Below are 19,778 nucleotides of genomic sequence, written 5' to 3' on the forward strand. Positions count from 1 at the left end.
CTAGCGATCTTAAGATGAATGCACTGAATGTAAGTAGCTTTGGATAAGAGTGTCTGCTAAATGACTCAAATGTAAATGTAAATTACACTCTGACCCTGTGTGAGATTATATATTGTGAAGACTACTTTATGACAAGTGTCATAGATAAGCTCTTTATAATTTATACGCTAAGAAATTCATAGCTCTTTCATAACCACTACATAAACAATCAGTATTTACAACTGCAGGATTACCTATGCATTTATGAATGTTTATGTTATAGGCTAATTTTAACAATGGAATACTGCAAATAGCCTTTTATGTATTATTTAATTAGTGCCCAATAGACGGGTTGGTTGTTAAGCAACAAAACCGACAAGTGCGCAACTATAGTGCAAAACAGACAGGATTGGCTTAGATCAGGGGTGTCAAACTCATTTTAGCTCAGGGGCCACATGGAGGAAAATCTATTCCCAAGTGGGCCGGACCGGAAAAATCATGGTATATATAACTTAAAAACAACAACTTCAGATTGTTTTCTTTGTTTTAATACGATCAACATACAACATAAAGCTGGAGCCTGAGGACAGTGTGTCCAAAATAGTACAAGCACAACATCACTATTAATCATAAAACACGTCAAGTTTATTTGAAAATTCTAAAGAAAAATAACACACAAACACACAATGCCTCAGTGATTAACAGAACTGTTTCACAGATCACAGAACTATATCAGGGTGTCATTTCTCAGGCAGAAATGTAGATAAAAATAATGAAATCCTGTTCCCCAAACAAGTGCAAGAACCACAGAGTCAAGAATAGGTTAAATATACAAATAAAATAAAATCAATTAAAAACAATAGCACATCAACATAAAAACATATAAACATAAATCTGAAAGCGTTGCTCAAACTCCCGTAACAGTCCCGTTATTTTATCTTTGAATCGCTTCATGTCTGCCACATGTTGGGTCGCGCACACATTTTTCAGACAGGGGAAGTGAGCTGCATCACCACCGGCAAGTTGCGTCTCCCACAATGACAGCTTCAACTTGAAAGAACGTATGCTGTCATAATACTGCGTGACAACTTTGTTGCGCCCTTGCAGCTGTTTGTTCAAGTTATTCAGGTGCTCTGTAACATCCACCATAAATGCAAGGTCCGGCATCCATTCTGCGGAATGAAATTCTAACACTGGTTTGCCCTTTTCTTCCATGAACTGTTCAATTTCTTCTCGTAAATCAAAGAAACGCCTCAGCACAGCACCTCGGCTTAACCATCTTACCTCAGTGTGGTATGGCAAGCCATATATGTGGTCTTTCTCTCTGAGAAGGCTGTCAAACTGACGGTGATTCAGGCTTCTGGATCGGATGAAATTAACAGTTTGGATGACCACCTTCATGACGTTATCCATCTTTAATGACTTGCAACACAAAGCCTCCTGGTGCAAAATATAGTGAAAAGTCAAAAAATCACGTCCTCCATTTGCAGATTGCACTTTCTCTCTGAACTTTGTCACAACGCCTGCTTTTTCCCGATCATTGAGGGCGCACCATCTGTAGCCAGGCTGACAGCGCGGGACCAGTCCACTCCGACCCTGTCCAGCGCGCCGACGAGTGCGGTAAAAATATCAGCTGCTGTCGTTGTATCTGTCATCGGCACCAACTCCACGAACTCCTCGGTGACGGTCAATGTGTCATCAACTCCGCGGATGAAAAAATGGCCAGTTGTGCAACATCTGTAATGTCCGTGCTTTCATCACTTGCAACTGAAAACGCAATAAATGACTTTACTTTTTGCTTCAACTGGCTGTCCAAATCCACTGAAAGATCGGAAATCCTGTCTGCAACTGTGTTTCTTGTCAGGCTGATATTTGCAAAAGCCTGCAGCTTTTCAGGGCACACAATCTCCGCTGCCTTCATCATGCATGTTTTTACAAATTCACCCTCACTAAATGGTTTTGAAGCCACTGCGATTTCATTAGCAATGAGGTAGCTAGCTTTCACTGCAGCGTCACTGATGTCTCGGCTGTGAGTAAACACAGACTGCTGTTTCTTCAGACCCGCCAACAGTTCATTCACCTTCTCTCATCTCCGCTGTCCTTGAAAGTTGTCATATTTGTCGGCATGAAGACTCACATAGTGGCGACGAAGGTTATATTCTTTCAGCACTGCAACATGCTCTGAACACACCAAACATACAGCTTTCCCATTCAATTCCGTGATTAAATAGGATGACCATTTTTCTTGGAACACTCTGCACTCTGCGTCCACTTTTCTCTTTTTTGACAGAGACATATTGGGGCAATGAGGGTGCCAAAGCACATAATGTTAAAAGTAGAAGCCGTAATAAATATCGCGGGCAAAACAAAGTAGCTCATTGGCTGCACGTGCTTGACCTACTTGCTCTGCCCCGGTATAAACAGTTTGCTTGCTTAACACAATTGCTATTGCGCCATCCAGTGGACGCAATTGGAACAGCAGTTTATTTTATTGAAAAATTGCAGCGCATTTTTATACTTTACCAAATTATTATTATAATTTTTTTTTTTTTTCAAAATCATCTCGCGGGCCGGATTAAACCCGTTTGCGGGCCTGATCCGGCCCGCGGGCCGTACGTTTGACACCCCTGGCTTAGATTGTTGACAACATATATTTAGTCTCCAATGTCTATTGAAAACATAAATACATTTGCACAATGAGCACTGTCTCTCAAATGCATTGTTACAGTTGTTGGTTAGGTAGCTAGTGAATTTTAGCCACATTCGCGTAGACGTGACATCAGTCAAAACACCTCAAAAGAATACATGGTATCAAGAACAAGATAAAATTAGCTGAAACAAGCCACCTATGATTCCCCACATGGCAGCTTCTTGTTATTGTTGCTAGCTATATGGCCATCCAGAATCACAACAACACATGGCCTTCTATCCCATTGAAGCGTGTGCATCGTTTTCGTGACGTTGTTCGCTAACCTGTCTATTACCACATTTTGCTATGTCAATAATATTTAATTTCACAGACTAAATTTCAATTTCCTCAGAGGAAGATGAAGTCACATCATCACACCAGATTTCAAATCAAATGTTCAGCCACAATTCCATTTAGTGACAGTCCCTGCCAGAATGTTCCCCATTCAACACACGTCAGGTTGTGCTTACGTCACTGAACTAGGCTGTGCTTTTCCACAGATACAGGAGCTTTGTTCGGGAAAACGCAGAAGTTTGGCAATGCCATCCCTAACCCAGAAAATCACATTGCGTTCTACTCTGCCTTACAAGCAGGGAGGGGTCGAGTGAATTGAAGAGTACCTTGGAAATGTATCTCACAGATATGCAGTTTTATACCGCTTCCACCAGTAAGCCTGTTATATGGATGCCCCCCTATACGGGTGAGAAGGTTTAAGCTGGGGTAATATTTGAATTTTGTCGGTGCGGCTGGCTTTTTTGGTCGGTTGATTAGTATTCTTCATTCCAACCCAAGGTCCCATTAGTCACAGTGCCTTCATGGGTAAATGCGAGTGATGGAAGAATGAGTGCATGGGCCTTGACTTAACAGACTGTCTCTTTCCCTCTCTCATACGTGCTCTCTCTCTCTCTCTCTCTCTCTCTCTCTCTCTCTCTCTCTCTCTCTCTCTCTCTTTGTCTCCCTCCCTCTCTCTCAGACAGACACACACAATATGTCCCTCTCACACTTTCTCTTTCTCTCCCTCTCTCTCTCACACACACTTTACCTGTGTACACTTCTCTGAGACATTGATGAAGCAATACATTTTTTTGTATCTGTGTCTGCCTCCTGCCTCCTCAATTATACTCTGCTCATTCGGTCTCAAGCAGCGTGACTGAAAAATAAGTGGAATGCCTGTCTACAACAGTTGAGCAGCTACAGAATAACACATTTTGGATTATCATGTAAATGTAATGCTGCACTAATACTAGGTTGAATAGGAATCACTTACGTATAAACTTTTGGACTGCAGAAACTACCACAGAATGTGTTTCACTTTCATTTTTGCCACTCTCGTCATTATAATTTTGACTCTACAGGGTTTCTTCTGGATCTAAAAGGGGCTTAGGTGGTGGGTGTGGCAGGGCGCATGGCAGGGGTGTGGCAAGGGGTGTGGTCTGCCAGTCGGCTTGGTTGAATTTCAGATAATATTTTAGAGGCATCTTGGCGGTGTAGAGAAATGTTGGCATTTTTAAGCCAATTTCCTGCAATTATACACATTTCCCCATGGAGCTGAGAGACATTTTAGCAGTTTAAAGCAGATTTCCTGCAATTCTACACATTTTGCCAGGCAGCTGAGAGAAAATGTTGCAGTTTTAAAGCACATTTCCTGCAATTCTACCTATTCTGCCATGGAGCTGAATAAAATTGTTGTAGTGTTAATGATAATTTCCTGCAATTCTATGCATTTTGCCATGGCTAATGCTGTGTTCTTTTGCTCAAACATAATACCAAAATCTAAATTCTTTGTTTTTGGAATTTTCAATTCTCCTTGACTGTCTAGCTTTTATTTTGGTGATTGTTAGTTCTCAAAGATTATATTGTAAAAAAATATATAGGTCCATTATCTTTTCTAAATACTCTATATCTGGTTTTAGTTATTTAAGTGTACACTGAAAGCTCTTTTCCATCCCGAAAACCCCCCCAAAATATATACACTGGCCCGCCCAAGGATTTCAATGGCAGAAAGAAACCTGCTTTAGGAAAGTCCCTCAAAATATCCTACAGCAGTCATCATGATGATGAAGACAATACTGTGTCTATGCAGTACCTTGCATCCCAAAGTGCATATTTACAAGGTTCACTCACCTTATGGTTGACAGTTGGGTGATATTCGGTGTCCATTCTGTGCCAATACACTCCCAATGGTTATTACAGTTCATTCAAATGATCAAGACTGATTATGAATGAGTGTTTACGTCATTTATTGTGTATCACCAACCCAGGCTCCCTTCAGATTCAGATCATCTTTGGAGATGATTAATGCGCCGCTGAACTGGGTACATGTATTGTGTGCCCCAGTGCGTGGGCTTGGACGTTCACTCAAATCAATTAAAGAGCTGTGCTAATCACTCTTGTTTTACATGGACAGCCAGGAGGCTAAGACTGAGGATTAGCATCACACTGTGGGTGTTTGGAGAGATGTTAGGCGGCAGGTAGCGTAGTGGTTGGAGCGTTGGGACAGAAACAGAAAGGTTGCTGGATTGAATACCCGAGCTGTCAAGGTGAAAAATCTGTCGGTGTGTTCTTGAGCAAGGCACTTAGCCCTAATTTGCTCCAGGGGTGCCGTACTACTATGGCTGACCCTGTAAAACAACACATTTCACTGCACCTATCCGGTGTGTATATATAAAAAATATGTGATTATAGTTTTGTTGGCGTAGTCATCCTCTATTGGTACCATTAGACAGAACCACGTTAATCCGTAGTCGATGTTCGCGGCCCCATGGAAATCGAATTAGCATAATAAAAAAATAATTATGTTTAAGCAAGAGATATACTTTTGGGGGGATGGGCTGCGTCTCAATTCACTGCATCCGCCGATGTTGGCCTTCCGTCTGCAGTAGAAGGTGGCAGAGCTACGGCGGTGTTTGTCAGACAAGGGGACATCCCAAGAAAACGTCTAGCGTCCGACTACAAACTAATATGACCCCTTTATGGAAAGATGAGACTGTGTGCAAAGCTGTCATCAAGGCAAAGGGTGGCTATTTGAAGAATCTCAAATATAAAATATATTTTGATTTGTTTAACACTTTTTTGGTTACTACATGATTCCATATGTGTTATTTCATAGTTTTGATGTCTTCACTATTATTCTAAAATGTAGAAAATAGTAAAAATAATGAAAAACCCTTGAATGAGTAGGTGTGTCCAAACTTTCGACTGGTACTGTATATGGAAGTACTTTAGTGCCCCCAAAAAAGGGTGAAATCTGTCAATGATGGGCAGTGTATGATAATCCCACCCATACAGCAGTTCTGTTACCTCTTTTCCTTTTAGGATGCCCACTTGCTACATTCTTGCAGGGTGCGTTGCAGGCAACATATCCTGTTTAACACAGGCAAAGATATGGAAACAGTCTAAACCTATAGGAGCTCTTTGTTGGTTAGAGCCTACCTACTGGGCAAAACTGTTTGAATCAACATTGTTTCCACGTCATTTCAACCATAAAATCTATGTGTTGACGTTGAATCGACGTGGAAAACGAATTGGATTTGCAAATCAAATAAGGGCATTTAGTCTTTTTTTCACCCAACATTTAACCTAAATCCAATGACATGGTGAATTAGTTTATTTATTTCACATTATATTCACGTTAGTTGACAACTCAACCAAATGTAAATCAAAACTAGATGTTGAACTGACGTCTGTGCCCAGTGGGTATCTATCTAATCAGTTGATGCTGCACACCCATCCTAAGCAGAATGGGCTACCTCTGGGAAATCTCCCAATTAAATATTTATAAAGCCAGGTTTTTCTTCTTTCTTCTTTATCTCCACTCGAAGGCTGATATAGAGAATATAGAGAAAGCCTCATAGATGCTGCTGCGGTAAAATCCACCACTAAGGCTCGGAGGTGTTGAGATGCTAGCTGGCTCCCACACGCTAGCACATATAGAGTTACGGAGACGGAGAGTGCCGTGGGTGGGAAACCTAATCAGAGGCAAATTGATGGAGGAGGATTAGACGATTCTATTCACTGAGCCCGAGCTTGGATCCCATCCATATCCATATCTCTCACTCTCTCTTTTCTTTCTCCCCTTCCAGAGCTGCTCATCATTAGTGCCTCCCGATACACAAGCGCACTCACATACACTCACTCATTAACATATCAGACCTACACATCCATAAACTTCTCCTAGATGGCTAGTCCTCAGGTCGAAGGAAAGTTTAGTCATCAGGCGAGTGATTCACTGGCATGTTTTCCTTTGTACAAGTGCTTCTGATCTATAAAACTTTTTGCTTCACCTCTGAAAATGGCGAGGTCGATACCCATAGGGGATCACATCCATCTCAAAGACACAACAGATTGTCCAAATACCTCCTCCGCCTTGTCACATCAAAGCAGTCTGTGGTCCTCTGGGAGACAGCAAGGGAAATGTTCCAGTACATACAGAACATTTGTTTGTGTAAAAAATGTTGCTTGGGCTTACACGATTAAGTTAATACCATAGAGTTGTGTATCATCTCGCTCTCAAAAGAGACCTGCATTGCTGTGTTTTCCCATCACTGATGTATTATATTCCTCTTGAAATCAAAAGGAGAAACACCTGCCAGGAGTCAGGTGATATCAGACCCAGAGTAGGTGTCAGTCACCAGAGGAATCAGAAGCACATTGAGTTCCGAGTTTAGTTGGTAGAGAAGTAGCCTGGGAAGCCGCTAGTGGGCTTTATGGATCTCCACTGTCGTCTGGGATTGATGTGCACAGCCGGTAATGCACTTGTGTCCCCCGGCCACCCGGTTCTTACATAAAACATTCTCCACTCAGGCCGGAAAAGGCTTCCATTTCCTCAACTAGATTTAATGGCGAGAAGGCAAAAATTCCTGGGCATTAGCCACTCTAGCATGGTGGTGTAAAATGGTGTTTCACAAAGAAAGTAACCATATTTTCCCTGTTTTTTTTTTGTTGCCTTCTTGCCATTAAATCCAGCCTGAATGGAGAATGTTTTATGTATGAACCGGTTGCCGGGGGACATGAGTGGATCAAGCCCAGACTATAGTGCAGATCCATAAAGCCCACTAGCGGCTGCCCAGGCTAGTACAGAAGTAGTGGATGGGGAACCCTACTGTACTGTTACGGTATCTACTATCCCACTGGCATTAAGTCCTACCTGTCTTATTATGTAATAGAACCCTAGCTCCCCTGGCTCTACTTCCTCTTGGTGTCACACAGTAAGAGACACGGCTCTTTTGTTTACCACTGGGCCTAAGGGACTGTTTACATCTGCCTGAAGAATGGGAATTCATGCACCCTTTTCAAACCATGTCATCTGGCTTTGGAACAACAAAGCACAAAGGGCTGGCAGAATAGGAGGGTGATAGCACAGCAAACATCTGACTTCCATTGTGTGTCTGTTTCTAAAGCCCTAATATCACTGACTCCAAAACATATTGGATATCTTCCCCTCCTGGCTATGCTTTACCCTGAATATTTTACGACTGAATTTAATCTACATTTCAGTCTTTATAATAGTTGTCACAATAAGTTGGGCACAACTGATTATGGTGAGTGCAGATACAGACACATGAGCAGCATTTTAGGTCTGTAAACTAGCTTGCTGACAAGCCCGCAACAGTATACTTTTACTGCACAGGCTACTGCATACCTCATCAGTGCATTTCTGCATGTCTATTGTAATGCTTGATGGAATATTATAGTGTTCAAGTAGTGAATTATATCCCAGATCTCTAACTTTGGAAAACTGACACTGACATTTGCTGAACATGTCCTATATTTCAACTATAATTTTTGCTTTGGTTTATTTTAAGCATGAATAAATAAAACCTGATTATGCCTAATCATTGTATAAAAAAAACCCAGATATTGCTTTGGGATATTTAACCAGACATAACAATTCCAATGTAGATGTCAGCTTTTCAAACAAATGTGGTACTATGTTTTGTAATCTACATTTTTGTGTTTACAAAACGTCTAACTCTTTTTGGGTTCAGTGGGAGGTCAGGGCAGACTGTATCACTTCTGAGTGGTCAGTTTGAGGTTGTCACTACCACTGTCAACACTAGCTGCAGATTGTGTTACTTACGCCGTGAGGCTTTCCAGCTTCAAAGTGAAGTCTCTCTCTCAATCCTGCACCCACCATGCCATCTTTGACTGACCAAAAAAACAACTATTGTTACACAAGAGTTTACATCCTAAAATAAAACTCCAGCTCAGGACTGTATAATGGCGCCGGAGGGGATGGCTGCCGTTTTATGGACTTTTAACCAACCGTGCTATTTTGTGTGTTTTTTCGCATTGTTTGTAACTTATTTTGTACATAATGTTGCTGCTACCATCTCTTATGACCGAAAAGAGCTTCAGGACATCAGAACAGTGATTACTCACCTTGAACTGGACAAATAATTTTTCTTTAATGAGTCGGACGAGAGGGATTTGCTCCAGACACCGACAGGGCCCTCCTTCCCGTCATTCGCAGTAGAAAGAAAAGGAGATATCGCAGAAGGAGATTGCGGTGCTTGGTAAGGAGCCGTGCTTGCCATCGATACTATTGGCCAACTTACAATCGCTTGATAATAAAGTGGACAAACTACATCAAGGCAAAGGGTGGCTATTTGAAGAATCTCAAATCTAAAATATATTTTGATTTGCGTAACACTTTTTTGGTTACTACATGATTCCAGATGTGTTATTTCATAGTTTTGATGTCTTCACTATTATTCTACAATGTAGAAAATAGTAAAAATAAAGAAAAACCCTTAAATGAGTAGGTGTTCTAAAACTTTTGACAGGTAGTGTATATTGTGATATACATTTTACATACATTTCTATATACATTCTAAATTCATTCCGAAATATATCTTGGAATGTATTTAAAATGTATTAAATAAAATGTTTTTGAAATACCTTATTTGGCCAATTTTAAATATTTCACATGTAAACAAAAAAAAGTATCTAAAAATACATTTTAAATGTATGTTTTTCCCTGTAAGATTACTACTTTTAAGCTGCTACTACTTGCCTTGCAGGCTAGCCCCTCTACCCTGATATGTTCTCCCATACTGTATGTAGCTAGCTAATGTGATTACACAGAGGGTTGCTGTAACAGGCTGACCAAACCGGCTCCGCGCGTGCATCTGCATGCGCCATTGTGCGCCATCGTGCGCATGTTAATTGTGTCTATCCCCACCAGACGATTTCATGACACGCAGGTTAAAATACCAAAACCAACTGTGAACCAACTATATTAATTTGGGGACAGATCGAAACACAAATGAAACATTCATGGACATTTAGCTAGCTTGCTGTTGCAGGCTAATTTGTCCAGGGAGGTAAACATTGGGTTTTTATTTTACCTGAAATGCATATGGTCCTTTTCATAGCTGGATCTTTTTAGAATTTTGACCCATTTTGAGTCATACAAAATCGTGTGCTCTCTACTCCGACAATTAATCCACAGATAAAAAGGGGAAACCTAGTTTGTTTTTTGTTAGTTTTCTTAATCTCTCCTCGTTCATCTTCCTTCTTCTTCTTCTGTGGATTTTATATGGCGGTTGGCAACCAACTTTAAGGTGTAACTGGAGTGAAGTGGAGTGAAGTGGAATGGAGTGGACTGAACTCGAGTGAAGAGTGGACCTCGTTCATCTTTCAATCATCCATGTGGGTACATGCTCGTAAAAACCAATGAGTAGATGGGAGAGGCGGGACTTGCACCGCGTCAAGCTCTAAAATAGAACCAAATTCTGTTTTAGCGCCAGGCTACGCAGACGCCCGTTGACGCGTGCAAGCAGTTTGGATGAACTGACTGAAAAACGTGTACATTTATTTTGCAACGCTCGCGCAGGCAATGCGGCCGGTTTGGTCAGCATGTAAGTAATCTTCTTGTGAGAAAACCACTGACCTGGTTCATGGATTTCCCCATTTTTCAGAATGTGAGGAGATATTGACAGTGGTCGATTCAATGTCAAATTGAACTGTCAGAAAAGTGAAACCAGAGGTCTTTTTTAGATGAATTTTTCAACTCTGGGGGGAAACGAATGGGGGAAACGTGAGCAATGTGTCAAAAATAATTTTGACGAAGGACTATTTTCTGGTAAGGACATCCATATGCGAACATGTCCTAATTTCAACACAATTTAATGTCAAGACAAAGATAATGAAGTAGGTTTTCCATGGAACACGTGTTAGTTTGCCACTGATCTTCATAAAAGCAAGAATAATTAGGTGAAATAGAAGCCCGAAGCGACCTCCTCTCTTAAAACACAGCCCATCCTTTGAATAATAGATGGCCCATCTTTGCTAAAAAGTGCCTGTCAACAATTCCCTCCCTCCTTAGCATGTCTTTATTAGCATTTTTGTCCATTTTGCCTGCATTGCAGCAAGAGGAAGCCCCTTGTCTTTCTTTTTGCATCTCATTCCAGGGTACTTTAAGCCTATGAGAAGCATTGCTCTACGCTGTCATCATTTGTGAGAAATGAAAACCTCTGCTGCAGGTCAAATAGCTGTGGGAAGAGTACCCTACGCCATGTTCTATCAAGCTCACGCCCCCAATATGCCACATGGAGAGGGCATCAAGAGGGTTGGAGGAAAGGCAATCTTGGAGAATGTTGTCACAGTGTTTTTTGTCCTCAGCAGTGTTTCTCGGTAATATGACATCCGCGGAAACAGGGTGCTTGACCCTTTCACTTCATGAAAGCGTGGTGCTTGACCCTTTCACCTCATGAAAGGGTGGTGCTTGACCCTTTCACTTCATGAAAGCGTGGTGCTTGACCCTTTCACTTCATGAAAGCATGGTGCTTGACCCTTTCACCTCATGAAAGCATGGTGCTTGACCCTTTCACTTCATTAAAGCTTGGTGCTTGACACTTTCACCTCATGAAAGCTTGGTGCTTGACCCTTTCACCTCATGACTTTGCTTTCGCCTCATGTCAGTTTGACTCCTAACAAAATAACATCAGTGGCTATGTTGTCCTCACATTGAACTGAAGGGTTCTTTTGGATTTCATATGTTGTTGTTTTTTTAGCTTTCTTATGTCTTTAGATTTAACCTGCACAGAACATTTTTACTTCATGTCCATAGTACAAGTGGATGTCTACAGTTCTACAGTTACTCTAAGGTTTCATCCACCACTAGTGAAGATGCAATAGCCTTTTTCTAGATCAGTGGATAGCTTTGCTGAACACACATAATTCAATAAAACACTATTATTTTGTGTCTCTTTGGGCTGAACCCCCTATTGATATGTTATCTAATTTACTACTCTACAATTTAGAGGGTAAAGGTGGCCCTCAGGGGGTGGTGTTGTAAACATTTCTGTACTGTACTTATGCGGGAACATGATGTTGCGTAACCAGCTGTGACAGTGCTGAGCTGTGACAAGGGGGCTTCACGCTGTGTCTGTTTCCTCCATGTTGTTTCAGATCTCGTCATCAAAGTCGCCAAGGATAAATTTGGAGCCATTCAGTCGGAATATCAGAAGGTAAGCGTGTGCTTGTGTACACACTCCATGTTTTATGTTTGCCTGTGCTTGTTTATACGTTTTCCTGATTTTTCACGTTCTTATTAGTGTCACCGTTTTTCTTATGATACGGAAATGACGCATATTTCAGATGTTGCGAAATTGGCACCGCCCTGTCTATTCTAAAGCAATGTGTTAATTGCTTGTGGAAGCCAAAGCGTGGCCGTCCTTTGTGTTAGTACACTGTAAAAACAGTAATTGCCTCTGGCACTGTGTACGAAAGCAAACAGAGGGAGAAATCAGTTGTGTTTTTGTCTAATAAACAGCTTTAATTAACAACAAGTTTTCAGAATTTAAGGAGGAAAGTGTTAGAAAGTTTCCAGACAGAACTTGAATGATTTATTTATTAATCAGGATTAAACTGTTTTGAAGCCCACCCAGTCAATGGCGTGTCAAAAGGCTGAAACGACTTCAAAGATGGAATGTACAATACATTAGAGCCTATACAGTCATGGTCAAAAGTTTTGAGAATGACACAAATATTAATTTTCACAAAGTCTGCTGCCTCAGGTTTTATAATGGCAATTTGAAAATACTCCAGAATGTTATGAAGAGTGATCAAATGAATTGCAATTAATTGCAGAGTCCCTCTTTGCAATGAAAATTAACTTAATCCCCCAAAAAACATTTCCACTGCATTTCAGCCCTGCCACAAAAGGACCAGCTGACATCATGTCAGTGATTCTGTCGTTAACACAGGTGAGAGTGTTGACGAGGACAAGGCTGGAGATCACTCTGCATGCTGATTGAGTTAGAATAACAGACTGGAAGCTTTAAAAGGAGGGTGGTGCTTGAAATCATTGTTCTTCCTCTGTTAACCATGGTTACCTGCAAGGAAACACGTGCCGTCATCATTGCTTTGCACAAAAAGGGCTTCACAGGCAAGGATATTGCTGCTAGTAAGATTGCACCTAAATCAACCATTTAACAGATCATCAAGATTGTTGTGAAGAAGGCTTCAGGGCGCCCAAGAAAGTCCAGCAAGCACCAGGACCGTCTCCTAAAGTTGTTTCAGCTGTGGGATTAGGGCACCACCAGTGCAGAGCTTGCTCAGGAATGGCAGCAGGCAGTTGTGAGTGCATCTGCACGCACAGTGAAGCGAACACTTTTGGAGGATGGCCTGGTGTCAAGAAGGGCAGCGAGGAAGCCACTTCTCTCCAGGAAAAACATCAGAGACAGACTGATATTCTGCAAAAGGTACAGGGATTGGACTGCTGAGGACTGGGGTAAAGTCATTTTCTCGGATGAATCCCCTTTCCGATTGTTTGGGGCATCTGGAAAAAAGCTTGTCCGGAGAAGACAAGGTGAGCGCTACCATCAGTCCTCACTCACAATTTTGCCTATGAACACAGCCATGAATAAAGAATGGTACCAACACATCCTCAGAGAGCAACTTCTCCCAACCATCCAAGAACAGTTTGGTGTGGACCAATGCCTTTTCCAGCATGATGGAGCACCTTGCCATAAGGCAAAAGTGATAACTAAGTGGCTCGGGGAACAAAACATCTGAATTTTGGGTCCATGGCCAGGAAACTCCCCAGAACTTAATCCCATTGAGAACTTGTGGTCAATCCTCAAGAGGCGGGTGGACAAACAAAAACCCACAAATCCTGACAAACTCCAAGCATTGATTATGCAAGAATGGGCTGCCATCAGTCAGGATGTGGCCCAGAAGTTAATTGACCGCATGCCAGGGCGTATTGCAGAGGTCTTGAAAAAGAAGGGTCAACACTGCAAATATTGACTCTTTGCATAAACTTAATGTAATTGTCAATAAAAGCCTTTGACACTTATGGAATGCTTGTAATTATACTTCAGTATACCATAGTAACATCTGACAAAAATATCTAAAAACACTGAAGCAGCAAACTTTGTGAAGACCAATACTTGTGTCATTCTCAAAACTTTTGACCACGACTGTAGATGCTCTTTGTCTGTGTGCAACTGTCTGAATATTCATGTTAATTTTAAGTTTGATTTTCTGCTTCATTATTGGGTTTGTATGGCTTTGCCCTTTCTTTGACTATGCCTTGGCTTTGTCTTCTGCATGCCTTCATCATCTGACTTGGCAACCCTCAGCCAGAGAACATTGTTCTGACACTCCAGGTAAAGTCTGCACACTACCTAGCCTCCTTTACCTTCATCCACCTGTATGGGCCCAGTCCTTCCCCACCTATCCCTCACCAATCTAGCGTCCCTTTAGCTCACCCTGCCATCCCATCTGTTGAACTGACCCAGCGGGCAAAACTGGTTGCAATGATGTCAGACTTTGCCATGATAAGGTCAGGTTGTACACTCATGGCAAAATGACGTTTTGTTTACACATCTTTTTAGCATACTAGAAAAATACCTCTTTAACTGATTGTAATGTGGTTATCTGACCTGATAAGAACCTAAAATATGACATCTTTCACAGATGCTGTCATGAAAAATACAAATGTATCTGGTTGTAATCTGGTTATATGACATCCCTTCAACCAGAAAAACAGATTTCAATTAGAAATTTATGTCATTACTTTGCACTTTCCATGACAAATTTTGCCAGCTGGGCTGGGGTTCTTGGAAACGACTTATAGTAAATGGTCATCATTGGAAATCCATTCAAAGTTCTATGACGGTCAGTATATACCCAATGGGTTTATATGGGCTTGTACTGTACTGTATTAAGTGCCTTCCTACATTAATATGATCATGCCAGTCATACACTAACAGGCACAATTCATATCTGTGTATGAGACATTTCCGAAAGGGTCAGATGTGTTTAGGACCAGGGATTACGATGGCAACCATTCAGTCAGGCCATGTAGTTTCCTAAACCCTCTGCAGTGTGTTTTTCCTCTTCTCTCCCAGCCAGCCAGTCAAACCATTGCCATGCTGAGCCTCACTTGAGCCCTAGTTGTGCTGATGTGGTCAGAACTCCAGTTAATTCCTAAGACACTAACCCCCTCCCCCCCATATTCAGGACAGTCCTAGTCCATAAAGACCCTCATATATCACATTCCCATGCGGTAGGCCAACCTGCTGGAGACTGGAGAGGTTAGGTGATGCTTATCATCATATCTCTTACCATTATTTCAAGAGCTGTCTTTAGAGCGCCATTTTAACCATGTAAAGGGACTTTTATGCCTGTTGGTAAGGATTGGACGAAGATTACAGTTTACTGCTACCAATACCAACCTGTGATACACCCTCTTGCAATCGGACAGTTATTCTGGAGAGAACATTTATCTAAGTCACTTTTTCTGTCCTTGTTATGCAGTGAGAGAATGGCTGTGTGTGTTTTTATCCCTAATTGGACGAATGCCAGTAGCAAGCGAGTCGGCCCACCTGGAATTTTAACCTTGAGAATTAATCAGATCACATAGCGTTGAGTTACACAAAGTGCCCTAGCCAGAAAGATATGGCATATAGAAGCAAACCGGATGGACATCATGAAAATGATCGGAGAGGTTGAGGGTAGAGGAAGTTCAGGAGTAAAAACAAACAAAATAGAATTATTGTAAAATTGACTGTGTCCATAAAATGTATATAGTATGTATAAGCTGGAAGTAGAGGCCTAAGCGTTGTTGTTCACTAGTTTACTCCAATTAGGGAAGGGGTAGTGGGGTTGGAAAGGAATAAAGGGAAATATATATATATTTTTATATGATATTTATATGTATGTATGTATGTGTATATGTATGTGTATGTATATGTGTGTATATATATATATATATATATATATATATTTGCGAGAACAAAAACCATATGGGGGATTGGAAGTGATGCAGACAATTACATTGAAGTTACAATCTATCTGCAATATTAAAGCTGATCTACCCCCCCCCCCCCCCCCCCAAATAATGACAAAAATAAATAAAATGATTTAAAAATATATATATATACATATATAAATCATGCTAAAAAAAAATAACTAAAAAAATACGTGCCCTTGCCTGTTGACACCCAGTTCAAACAGCTGTGGGAAGCATTTCACAGAAAAATCTATCTAAAAGCGACTGTAGAGGACGTGCAGAATCCTCAACAAAGACAAACAAAACCGTGGATGGGCAAATTAAAAGGCCAAACTGCCAGAGCTGGTCAGACATGGCTGCTTCGTTCATTATAGTAAAAGTCACACATTCCCTCCAGCTCTGAGATTTACTACCTCTGATAATGTGGAGAAAAAGAAGCCATGGCGAGGGGGCTTTAGGTAAGACAGGATTTCTCTTTATCCATAGCCTCCAAGAACTACCTGACTGACACCCAGTGAGCCTTACTCAGCCAAATAGTGGCTTTGGAAGTTGGATTAACTGAGCAGCTGGAGATTTAGAAACTTTCCCCAAAGATTTCAAAATGAGCAGAAGAGGAAAGGAGGTGGAAAAAGTTCAGAATAGATTTGAGCCCAAGTGCTAAATGGCAAAGCAGCAGGCAGATCTCTAGAGCTGGAGGGAATTATTAATGAGCAACTGCCACTAAAAAACAACTTCTCATTTAGAAAACAGTCAATGTGGCATTCGATATGAGTCAGAAACATGTATTCTACAGTCAAAATTGACTACAAAGTGTAAATAGGATAATTTTGGAATTTTGTGAAACTTGTGGTCGTGACTGCATCACAACGTAAATGAAGGTTGGGTTTGTTTCAACACTGCCCACATGCCCACAGCTGGCAGCACACAAGTCATTATCAATTCATGGTGCAGCTGCACGTGACCCAATCGTAATGCCTGTGGTACATTTTTTGACTTTGGATATCCCTATGGGGCTAGTTAGGGTCCATCTGTAAATTACACAATGTACATGGGACAATATGTTTTTTAATGCGATCCACCATGTAAAAAAAAGGGATGTAAACAAAGCCGAATGTTTACTTTTTTAATACAAATCAGTCTGACAGTACTTTCGACAGTATTTCAATCTGAAGGAAGTATGGTTTGAAGTGACTGAAATGCATCAGAAAGGTAGTGGGAATTTCAGAAGATCACATGGCAATAATTTGTTATTATATTCATCATTGATTATGTTATTTTTCCCCCATTCGGATTTAGTGCCTGGTCTTGTCCACTCTGTTCTAATTAGTCCTGTGCTGCTTGAGGGAAACAGAAGACACATACGTTTCCTGAGATTCTTATCTTTCAGTGATGGGGTCATATTTTTTTGTTGTTGCTTGAACCGTTCAAAGAATAAAGCCACATTTGTTGGAAGAAAACAGAAACCATTCTGTTTATTACAACCGCATCTAGCGGCTAATGGAGATTACTGACGCAACACCGGTTCTATGAACCAAGTGCAATTGATTAAAAAAATTATCGCCACCATTTTCTAATCAGGCAATCCCACATGGGGTCACGACCCCTAGTTTGGGAAACACTGTGTTAACCCTTTACAGTCGTGGGAATTTGCCTATATGGATAGGGCTAAATTGAAACTGTTTATTACAGAAGAAATATCAGAAGAATATGCATAACCATGGTAGCAATTGAAAGGGAACAGTTTGGAGATAATGAGAAAATGATTAGACCAAAGGTGAGTACACAACAGTTCACCTGACACAAGACTGAATACAAACATTACACTGTTGATTGTATGTGCATTTTACATTTACTGTACTTTTCACTGCATTTGTTGATAACACAATCTAAAAATAGATTTTACATTAAACCTCTTAAGGATCGGACCCATTTTTAAAATATTTGCTTAAAATGACATTCCATAATCGAACTGACTGTAGCTCAGGACCTGAAGCAAGGATATGCATATTCTTGATACCATTAGAAAGGAAACACTTTGAAGCTTGTGGAAATGTGAAATTCATGTACGAGAATATAACACATTAGATCTGGTAAAAGATAATACAAACAAAAAAACATGCGTTTTCTATTTTTTTGTTTTCATAATCTTTGAAATGCAAGAGAAAGGCCACAAAATAATATTGCAGTTTAGGCGCAATTTTGGCCACAAGATGAAAGCAGTGTGTGCAAAGATTCAGATTAATCCAGTGAAGCATTGCAATACTGGACTATTTTGTATCAAGTCTGCCCAAATGTGTTGAATTGGTCAATTGATACATTTTCAAGTACATAACTACAGAGAACATACAAAAATTATATGGTAATACAAATTGTAAGTTTACACTCTCCCAGGAATGTCATAGATGATGGATCATTAGCTTATACACTAACTTTCACACATCTATATGGCCGGGCGGGGTGGGTATGGAGCCAGAGACAGCAGCGGTTCAAACTGTAGAACCCAGTTCCTACATTTGAATATAAAAATGGATTTTATCAAACAAAACTATGCTACATTTGATCTCTGGGACCCTTAGGATGACAAATCAGAGCAAGATTACTGAATGTAAGTACAGTATTTACCTTCAGAGGTGAATGTATCAAACCAGTTGCCGTGAGACGTTTTTTGTTGTTGTGCACTCTCCTAAAACAATAGCATGGTATTTATTCACTGTAATAGCTACTGTAAATTGGACAGTGCAGTTAGATTAACAAGGATTTAAGCTTTCTGCCCATATAAGACATGTCTATGTCCTGGAAAGTCTGCTGTTACTTACAACAGTCATGCTAATCACATTAGCGCACCTTAGCTCAACCGTCCCATATACGGGACACCGATCCCGTAGAGGTTAAGTAACATGATAAGATTATTCCTGTAAAATGTGGGGTAGATGCAACATAAGACAAAACAATTTCAAGGGTTTGAGTGAGAGGACTAACTGGTGTCTCCAAATGGCCACACACCTCTCCAAAGCAATTTCAATGCACTTTTATGACTCAAAGAAGAGTCTTCAACTATAAGGTACTTTTTTGTGCTGTTGATGAACTAGAGCAAGCACACTTGTAGTTACTTTGGAACATAACTCTGCATCCCTGCCATCACACAATTACTGTTGTTGTTTTCGCAATCCAAAAACGGTCCATTATAAATCGCAATCTGGTTCAGGTGGGCATGGTTTGAAAGCTTGTTCTATTGCCAACATGACTAGCTAAGTTATAAAATATGATCTTACAGTGTTAGGCTTTTACAAGGCAATTCAGAAAAACACATGGTAATTTTGGTGCGCATAGAAAGGAGTCATGAGTGCATTCAGGTGCATGTGCCACGGCAACTTTTCTTCACAATAAACAAACATAGGCTCATTATTTTCAGAACAATCCAGGGTATGACGCCATGTCAACTTGTAACTGTACATCAAACATAGTGATCATAAACGTTGACCCTGTATATGACATTCGTTTTATGATTTGGAAATGTGAAGTGCAGATTTGGTGTTTGGCTTGCTTGTATGACATAGCGGTATTTATTATAATCCTCCACGTCTCATCTTTCAAAGTACATTGAGGCATCTTCATTTACAGATTTTCCCTCACTCAGACAACAAAACATTTGCTTAAGTTGGCCAATTATCGGGAGGGATGGGGAAACTTCTTGTCGCGCGCGGTGCTCAATTTCAGAACGGCTATCAAGCAAAACCCATAAAGCGCTGTGAAGCGTGTTTAGCATGTTACTGTATAGCCACTATGTTCCAATTTAGACGCTTATTAGTGTCCAGATCTGCCATTTTCAACCCGTATACGGGTACAAATATTGAAAGCATTTAA

At 40.7% G+C, this 19,778-nt stretch overlaps 1 protein-coding gene across 1 annotated transcript in view; it reads left to right on the plus strand.

Annotated features, from left to right (window-relative positions):
* The window catches only part of LOC311105097 (prominin-1-A-like), a gene marked incomplete at its 5' end in the record, with an annotated part of 133,076 nt that overhangs the window by 29,705 nt on the left and 83,593 nt on the right, over positions 1 to 19,778 (plus strand). Inside the window, 2 exons of the mRNA XM_084147098.1 lie at positions 12,083 to 12,141; positions 14,260 to 14,286. Coding sequence (XP_084003224.1) covers positions 12,083 to 12,141; positions 14,260 to 14,286 — 86 coding nt within the window. The remainder of the gene's footprint in view (positions 1 to 12,082; positions 12,142 to 14,259; positions 14,287 to 19,778) is intronic.

This window comes from Coregonus lavaretus, assembly GCF_964263955.1.
Source record: "Coregonus lavaretus genome assembly, chromosome: 29".
Classification (NCBI taxonomy): domain Eukaryota; kingdom Metazoa; phylum Chordata; class Actinopteri; order Salmoniformes; family Salmonidae; genus Coregonus; species Coregonus lavaretus.